The 9,879-nt window shown below is 33.0% G+C and overlaps 1 protein-coding gene across 1 annotated transcript; it reads right to left on the reverse strand.

The window, feature by feature from the left end:
- Window positions 1–705: 705 nt before the first annotated feature.
- LOC149158757 (putative sulfate transporter 3.4) lies at window positions 706–4,779 on the reverse strand. Its single transcript, XM_089434094.1, has 9 exons — window positions 4,723–4,779; window positions 4,417–4,530; window positions 4,137–4,253; window positions 3,901–4,027; window positions 3,209–3,495; window positions 2,924–3,114; window positions 2,716–2,801; window positions 2,520–2,596; window positions 706–864 (listed from the first exon to the last, which is right to left on the reverse strand). The coding sequence occupies exons 1-9, from the start codon at window positions 4,777–4,779 to the stop codon at window positions 706–708; spliced, it is 1,215 nt and encodes a 404-aa protein (XP_089290220.1).
- Window positions 4,780–9,879: the final 5,100 nt, after the last annotated feature.

Here is a 9,879-nt window from a genome sequence, read left to right on the forward strand (position 1 = left end):
TTAATATAAATAGTACAGTACGAAGACTTGCGATAAATATATTGCATTTATTTGTCCGTGGTCCTGATCCTCCGCCCACTAAGTTTAATATCAAAATGGGCTCGTTGACCGAAAGTATCATCCTAACAATTTGGACATCAGCGCTTGCATACATAGACAAGTTCGAAATAGGAAGACAAATCAACTATAGAAGAAACCCATCCCTGCCATTTTGACATTAACCCTTTCTACAGTTTTAACATCAACATATCCGTTCTTGCTTCAACATTTCCATTACCATTAGGAGGGCATGGGATTTTCATGGCAATTGCCTCCTTGTAAATTTGACTTCCTTCTCAATTTCATAGGAAAAAAACAAGCTGCTTTCATTGAAAAGAAAAGTTTACATATATAGATCCCATTATCCCCATAGCCCAGTGAAAACCAAAAAGAAAGAGCAGTAATCCGGAACATACCTTCCAGAAATCGCCAAAAATACATCATAGCAAATGTTGCACATAGGCACAGATCCACAATGGGCCAGAAGAACTAAAAATTGCCCCATGCAATCTAAAATTGATCCACTATCCAATTAGGGACAAGGAAAAACTAAAACTACCAAAACAAAAAGGAACTACGATAAGCATCCACATGATCTAGAGGCCCGCGTTAGAAACCCAAAAATCAGAGGAAAAATAGAGCAAGTAAAGAAAAAAAAACCTAGAGCTAGAAGAGGAAAGTCCCAGATCCACGGACAGAGCCATCCACCTGAGAGTCAAAGTGGATCGAATCATGTTTGGAGAGAGCACCAGCACACAGATTCTGCTGCCAAAAAACATGCTCGAAGGTGATGTTGGAGAAAGAGGCCATCAGATTTTGAGCATTCTGCAACCAATGTTGTAGGCAAGGCATTATAATGAATTTGTGGCTCAGAGCCCAATCTATAACTATTTTGGAGTCTCCTAGTGAGCCAGGAAGCGTCCCCCAAGAGCCAATACCTCTACCTTGAATTAGTGCCCGGCCCACCAAACCAGTAGAAGCAGTAGACAAGTGATGAACTGACCTTAATATACGCCCTCATTCGCACTTACCACGTAAATTTGACCTTGTTTCCATCGTGCATTGCAAAAAAACAACATTCGGTGTTGTTGCCATCGTGGAGTACTTGGTAGGTGCCACGTTGACTGCAATAGCTCGTCCCGTGGCACCTTTGCTCTTCTTCAATAACAAGTTCAAACCCCATCCCCATCGTCATGTAGATCTTCCGTCAAAATCCATATAGATATCCAATTGCTTTTTCTTATGTAAATTCGAATTTTATTAAATGTTATTGCCTTAGAGCAATATAAATAAATAAAATATAAATGCTTGTTGAAAGTGAATTTAAGTTTAATTCAGGAGTTGCATTATAAAGAAAAATCTGGAAGTCTGAATACGTCTTCACTAGCGGCATTTTAAAAAGAAGGAAAAAATTAAAAATCGGAGTGATCCTCTTTTAGACTTTCAAGTTTTATTCATGCCCTGCATTAGACTTGGTGCCTGACCTGCATTTTACAACAAATATTAAAAAATTCTAAAACTTTTTGCTGGGAAATTTACTTGATGAGCTGCATAATTTGTATAATTTATAAAAATATTTAGAAATCTGAATGTCAAAACTTCTTGTCTGAGCACTAGAATTTATAAAGAGCTGTCTTTTCAGGTGAATCTTTTCTGTAAATTAAACTTCATTAAAGAAAATTCAATCGTTGTTGCATTTTTAAGGAATACTTAGGATTCAAAACCCAACAAGACCCAGATGCGACATCTTTGTAAATCAAATCCTAAATTAAAAAAGTGCAGCTACACTACAGATTTAAAATTTAAAAACACTTAAAAACCCCTGAAATAAAATTGGAATAACAAGGACACCCACAAGGCACATTGCATACGAAACAAAGATATGCCGATTTGAGAATGCGGGGAATGCAAGCTGTTAATCACCCACATAACTAAACCGAGAAAAAGGAAAAATCAAATATATATATATATATATATATATATGGAATAGATACTGTTAATCGCCCACATAACCAAATTGGATAACATTAATAAGATTTAATTTATAAAAACCCAAATTAAATCTGTTTCACTTTTTACAAAACCATATGAAGGCATCTTTCAATTTATATATTTAAAAAATTGTATATGAAGGCATCTTTGAATTTATATATTTAAAAATTGTTGTTCCGTATTGAAAATATAAATTTTGAATTTGGGAAATCATTATTAAAGCTATTTATTTTGAAAATTATCGTTCCGTACGAAAGATTACTTTTGAAACGATAATTTCCAATTTTGGGAACCATGTTCAATTTATTTAAGTTATTTTTCCGTATTTAAAATTACTTTCTTAAAGAATATTTTTAATTTTAAATATATTAACCATAGATGTTTTACTTCAATAAACATCGGTATTTACTTTTGAATATATAGTAATGTAAATGTTTGACAAACGATTTAAAAATTAAAATGGACATATTCATAGAAAAACTGCCTACCTGGAATCCTCTCTTCTCCAATGTTTTCTTGACCTCCACAACAATATTGACCCCTGTTGTGTCAATAGTTGTCACTGCTGCAAACAACAACAGAACATGTTGGATTATGTACCATATATCTGCCTCCATTAGAACTGAAATTTGTAGTCAGAATAACCATGAAAGGCGAGGGTGGATTAATGCCTGACTGTCTTACCAGTCATGTCCAATATGACATACTGCAGAGTATCTTCATTTTCACTCTCGATTCTGTCCTCCTCTTCACTTACCCACCTCATTATCCTGCACAGAATTTACACCCTCAGGCGCTGTCAAACTCAGTGTAATCAATGCAGGTTTACTGTTCTCAAGACTGGTACCATTAATGCTGACTCTTGGGAAACTATAAATCAACTCAGACCAACCTTTCTTTTAAGTAGGTCGAGTTGGCGAAGTAAATGGGGGCATCGATTCGAAGAATGAGAAATGCAGGGATTCTGGTGGCTTCACTGTATTGTTCTATGTTTCTGTTATAATTGGTTCCAGGAATTCTGCCCTGAAGCGAAGTGTGAGGCCTCGTCACATGCAAAAGTATTTTGAATACAGAGATGCCGACCTGAAAAAATGAATGAAACTAAAAATATTAAGAAGAGAAACAATTTAAAATTTCATGAATTGCCTGAAATAAAAGTCCGTTATGTTATGTTTACCGCAATAAGAAGACCCATCTGTACAGAGATGAAGATGACTCCCATGAAAGTACCCACACATGCGAGGAAGTCCATCTTATCAACTTTCCATATGAAATAAGTTGCAGGGAAGTCGATTAAACCCAAAACTGCAGCAATTATTATGGATGCCAATACAACTCCAGGCGTGTTGTAGAACAAAGGCGTTAGAAGCAGAAGGGTAACCATGACTGTTAAAGCCATCACTATATTTGATACTGCACTCTTGCAGCCAGCATTGTAATTTACTGCTGATCGAGAAAATGACCCTGCAACATATATTTCATGATGATGATTAAAGTTCCACTAAGATTAATAACTTAAAGATAGTAAAAGATTAGTTGAAATAATTGATCTAGAAAATGACTTGCAACATATATTCTATGACCCTGCAACATATATTCCGTGATGATGATTAAAGTCCCACGAAGAGTAATAACTTAAAGATAGTAAAAGATTAGTTGAAATAATTGATCTAAAAAATGATTTTGCAACATATATTCTATGATGATGATGATTATAGTCCACTAAAATTAATATGGTGTATTGAATTTAAAGATAGTCAAATATTAATTGAAATAATTGAATTGAGCTTGATCAAGAAAACTACCCTGTAATATATATTTGATGATGATTAAAATCCACTAAAATCAATATAGAATTGAGTGCGTAACCGGTTGTAACATAGCTGGAAGTGCAAGAGCCTGCCATGTTCATCAATCCAATGGCCATCATCTCCTTGTTTCCATCAACCTGATAATCTTTGATTGAAGCAAATGTTCTTCCCACTGCTATACCTTCCTGTTACATTATTATCACAACTATTCTCGTTAGGATGATTCAACAAGCATGGAATTGATTGAAATGATTCTCTGTATTTACCAAAACAGAAAGTGCTAATGATAAATACCGTGAGTGAGATGGGTCTGGTGACAAGCCCGGTTTTTATTGCCAATCCTAAGTAACTGCCATTAAAACGCAGCATGTTAAGGGAAGGTGGATTCAACCCTTTTTTCAAGTGACCAATCTACAGGAAACAAAATAGTAAGTGTGAGTTACCAAATTCCAGAGTCCAATGGTCACAAAGATAGAATGTGCACAGAGAAGATGAAATCTGTGGATGGGGTGAGGCAATGGCTGTGAAGAAAGCCACTTGTCATCATGGAGATCAGAGAATAATGTATTCTTACAATGCTAATGCCATGTTTATCAGCCTTAGTGGCGAAGACGAATACAGTAGCTATAATCACTGATGTCAAGGGAGCAACAGCAGAAATCCAGAATAGCTTGGGATTCCTCTTGCTCTGCCATACAACAAAAATTAATGAAAAACTTGATCATTTCAGCACTTGCATGTTGCATGATTCAAATTCAAAGTTTAACGATGTTATTAACAGGCAACGACTGGCTCAACTATTGCAGAGAACAATGGGCTAACAAGAGCATGGAGGGGCAAGAGGAATGAGCATGTATTATTTATTGCGTGGAACGAATACAGGACAAGAGATATAGGAGGTGACAAGTGGCCCGAAGAACATGCAGGTGGCCGGCATGCAGCCAGTGGAGACTTAAAAAATTTGCATAAAAGATTTCAAACGCTGCGATATAAATAAATTGCAAAAACTTTGATGTAAAGAAATTGGCAAAAGTATATAAAATGATATAACTTTGGATAAAATGGTATTGCTTCTTGCAAAATGAAGGCACGAAAAAATCACTGCTGCAGGGTGCCAGAAAACTTTGTATAAAACAAAGTTACCACAATAAGGCCGCAATAAGAGGTACAATATTTTTCAAAGGAAAAATTTGGTTAAAATTTCAGTGAATCACATTGTCAGCATTAAACTTTGGTTAAAATATGTTTAGGCGGAAAAAAAATTGGTCAAAAGATGAATTAATGTAGAGTCAATGATCAATCAATCGTTATAGTCCAGGCAGGGACTAATAAGAATATGATTTGAATGCTTGAATCCTTTTATCCACTCTAAACCAAATCCAATTGTTGAAATAAAGAAATATTAATTAAATTCTTGAAACTTGAAAAAAAACAAAAAAATAACAGCTAAATTTAGAAAGAAAAATCCTAATTATATTCTACTTAATAAAAACAATTAAATTTAAAAAAGCAAAAAAATTCTGGCAAAAAAAAAAAACAAGCCAGAATTTCAAACTTAGAAAGTGCATAGAAAAAAAAAAAAAAAACTTAACGAGTAAATTCAAAATGGATGTGAATCCCGATCCCAAACCATCGGATGAACCACATTAGCTAGTATGATGCGATTATACCAAAAAAAATCTCATTATGAATAAAAATTTACAATATAAAAATTTAAACTACTAATATATTAATAACATAAATTAAATAATAATAATAATAATTATAATTATAATACTAAAACATAAAACATAATATTTTAAACATATATTTTATCTATTTTCCAAAATAAAGAATAAATTCAAATTAAAACTAGTTTTAAAATATATAAAATATAAAGTAAAAAAATATCTAATTAATAAATAAAATCTATATCTATTATATTTATTTTTAAAATAAATATATATTTAATTAAATATTATAATTATATATAAATATAAATATAAATATAAATATAAATACTTAAACAAACGTAACAACCGTCCAAAAAATCTACAAAGCAAAAAAACTAACAACCCAACAAAGAAACAATAAAAATAAAAATAAACAAAGAAAGCATAAAGCATAAGAGTGCATCCTTATAATAAAGCTTTAGAATAAGAAGAAACACCAGAAAATCAAGAACGCACACAAACACAACGTGAAAAGATTCTAGAAAGCTCATAAAGCACAAAAGAGCTCATAAAGCACAAAAGCTGATGAGCTTGACCTTATAACCTTAAAAAAACCGTAAACGCGTCTTTGGCCATTCTCCGCGGCGGTGTGTGCATCGAAGTCGTTGTTGCTCAAGCGGAAATTGACACAAAATCAAGAAAGCACAAAAGCTGATAATCTGTTCGTTATAATAAAAGATTAGCTTGCCCTTATAACGTTAAAAAGCAAAGAGATGTTGAAAACCGTAAACGCTCAAGAGCCGTTACATCTCTCATTACGTAGATGGTCTTTGTCTATTCTGCGCGGCGGTGTGTGGATCGAAGTCGTTGTTGCTCAACCGGAAATTGGCTAAAGCGAATTCAAAAACACGCCTAAGCGATTTCGATGGATTTTCAAATTGTGAGTCAATTCTTTACACCATCTTTTCAACGCGCAAATATGAGTTAAATTATTTTTACAAATTCAATACAGTTTTACAAATTTTTTTTTTCATTGTAGTTTTGTTTAACCCTATCTAATTTTATTATATTGAAACTTTAGGTCGCCTACAAACATTTTTTGACTTCAATTCGTTTTTATTTATGCCGATTATATTTCATATGGTCATTATTGATTTCAGTTCAGCGTTTATCTATGTTACTATATTTCAACACGCCTAGTTCACCATAAAAACCATTTAGTTCGAAATACATTTTGTTATTACTCACTCGTATTGATTGTTCTGCTCCACTCTCTCAATCCATCAAAACCCTAGTCTTTTCATTAATACAATGTTGTTCATTAATGTTAATTTCTTCCGGATTTCGCCTTGTTACAAAGGTTGTTTTGTTAATCTCGTTTTTTAATACGAAATGTTTTATCGAAAAAATCTAAAATTCTCTTATGGACTCTTTTATTTATATAAAAAATACATTTAATTGTGATTATGATTAAATTTTTATTTGTTATAATTATATATCTATTTATTTCTTCCTTCTAAAATCCCACTCAATCGCATTCAATTGTGTTTATGATCAAATATATATTTTTGGTAATGTAATATTAATTTATTAATGTATTTAGTATGGAAATGTATATTTATTTCATCTCTATTTAATTATTGCATAGTTATTATTTTATAAAAAATACTCATGTTACAATGTATCATTTATAAAAAAATTTAGAATGTATATTTTTATTTTTAGTTTTTTTAAATTGCACTTTAAATAGCATAATGGCATGTAATTCCTTTATTAATATTGTAAAATGGATTTGATGTTTACAATGCCTGTAAAATTGTATATTATGACCATATATGTTTGTTAAAAGAACTAGTTTCACTTAACGTTAAGTAATGTGAAGTGAAGGAAAGGAGGGAGGGAGTGATGGTGACATGGAGAGAGATAAAGGGAGACGTGGACAGATGTTAAGAGAGGGAGAGAGGAGAGGGAGAGATTCAAGGGGGAGAGAGAGTGAGAAAGAGGATGAGAAATGAAAAGAGAGAGGGGAGGAAAGAGAGAAAGCAATAAAAGGAAAGAGGGAAGGAGTATTTAGAGGTAAAACGAGAGAGAGAGAATGGGGAGATATTGAGGGGGGGGTGGGGGGATAGAGAGAGAGAGAGAGAGACTCAAAGAGACAAAGGGAAAGAGTAGGAGAGAGACAGAGAGTGAGCAAGGAGGAGGGGGAAAGAGAGGGAAATAAATACTAAAAGTGGGAGAGGGGGGAAGGAGAGGTAGTGAGAGTGAGACAAGGAGAGAAAAAGGGAGAGAGAATGAGAGAGAGAGTGAGGTAGAGAGATAGAGGGAGAGAGGGAGAGCAAGAGAGAGAAGGAGAGAGGGAGGGAGAGAGAGGGAATAAGAGATGAGGGGGAGGGGGAATGAGAGAGGTGGAAAATTGAAGTGGGGGAGAGAGGGGAAGAGTTTTACATGGGGAGAGTGAGGAGGATATAATGTGAGAGAGAGTATGCGAAAGAGACATTTTGAGAGTGAGAAAGACCAATATTGGGAGAAAATGAGAGAGGCAGATAGCAAGAGCGAGGGAGATAAAGTCAGGGAAAGAGAGAGGGGGAGGAGGGACAGATGGCAAGAAATAAGAGACAGGGATGAAAGGAGGAGGAAGTAGAAAGGGAGTGAGCAGGAGATAGAGAGAGATAGACAGGGAGGGAGACAAAGAGAGAGGGGGAGAGACAGAGAGTATGAGAGAATGAGAGGGTGATATATTGATAGAGAGAGATAGAGAAGGATACAATGTCAGAGAGAGAGTCAGAGAGAGACATAGTAAGAGTCAGAGAGAATGACTAAGAAACAGTGTAAGAGAGAGATAGCAGGAGTGAGAGCTGAGAGCAAGGGTTATAGTGAGTGGGAGAGATAAAGAGAGAGGGACAAAGCATTGGAATGAGGGAGGGCCTATTTTGACCCTTCAACATTTTTCACAATATATTCATACACATTTTTCATTTATTTATCATCTGAAGTGATATTCTCATTGCCATTTATTGCAAAATGGACTTTTTGAACTAGTGCCTCTCATCTTTGCTCATGAATCTCTATGGCCTAACTCCCATGGAGAGAGCCATGAATTTATGCTAAAACCTTGAGTGTTGAATTCTAAACTTTTTTTTGTTTTCCACATAGAATTTTCATAGATAAGAAAGAGGAAAAGGGGGTTGTACTTTGTTTGAGTCAATCATTGAAAATTTTAAACGAAAAGAAAAGAAATTATGGGGTTTCATCTTATTCATTTGATGTTAAGTCGAGTATTTGTAGATTTTATTTTCATTGAGAACTACTTCCCATGATTTTATTTTCATATCATGTATGAGTATCATAGGAAGTGTTTCTATATATTATATTATTGTTTTACATTGTAAAGAAAAGCAAAGATGGGGTTTCATTTTATTCATTCATTTGATATTAAGTCGAGAATTTGCAGATTTTATTTTCATTGATAATTATTTTCGATGATTTTATTTTCATATCATGTATGAGTACGATAGTAAATGTTTCTTATATTATATTAGTGTTCTACATTGTTTAAATAGATCGTTAATGATTTCAAATTAGAAATGGGAAAATTAGGGTTTTATTTAATTTATTAGTTTATAAATAATGGTGGTTTTAATTTCACTGTCTAGGAAACATGATCCTTTTGGTATGTATATATATATATATATATATATATATATATATATATTGAAAAAATTACTTTGGGTCAATTTCAATTCATCTATTTTACCTAAATTTATCTGACTAAAAAATTGTCTACTTGGTTAATGATTCTCTAGATAATATATATGATTATACACCATGAAATTTATTAGAAATTTTCTTAGAAATTTATTTATTTTAAATCACGTTTTCATTCAGTTTATTGTCTATAAATTTATCTCATTGAACACGTGTGACTCTATGGAGGAATAATTTTCTGGTTATATATTTTACCCTCAATGATCTTTGTGTTGTGTAAAAATATTTAGGGCACTTTTATAAAGAACACTCTAAGATTTGAGGTTGAGTAATATTTATTTAAATATTTTAAAATGAATATATTAGAAATATTTCGTAATGATATCAATTCCCTTTCAATGAAGAGTTCATTGATGGCATTTTAAATTTGTTTTTGAATTTGTCTTTTTTTAACAACTTTGTTTTTTTTTGTCCTTTCGACCAAAACTTTATAAGCAACACAAGATAATTTATTGTGTAGGTGAACAAACCTAGATCTATCTTTAATACAAATCAAATATTTCAAAGCGCAAGCCTCTTTTGTGGATGCAAAATGTGAGGAAAGTTTTGCAACTCAAAATATGTAATCAATATATTAGCTTAATATATTCAGATTTAAGATGTGTCTAGGGTTTTTTTTA

This window comes from Pinus tabuliformis, chromosome 5_2, assembly GCF_031772625.1.
Source record: "Pinus tabuliformis cultivar Carrire ecotype Pingquan chromosome 5_2, CPIR1, whole genome shotgun sequence".
In the NCBI taxonomy this organism is placed as follows: Eukaryota; Viridiplantae; Streptophyta; class Pinopsida; order Pinales; family Pinaceae; genus Pinus; species Pinus tabuliformis.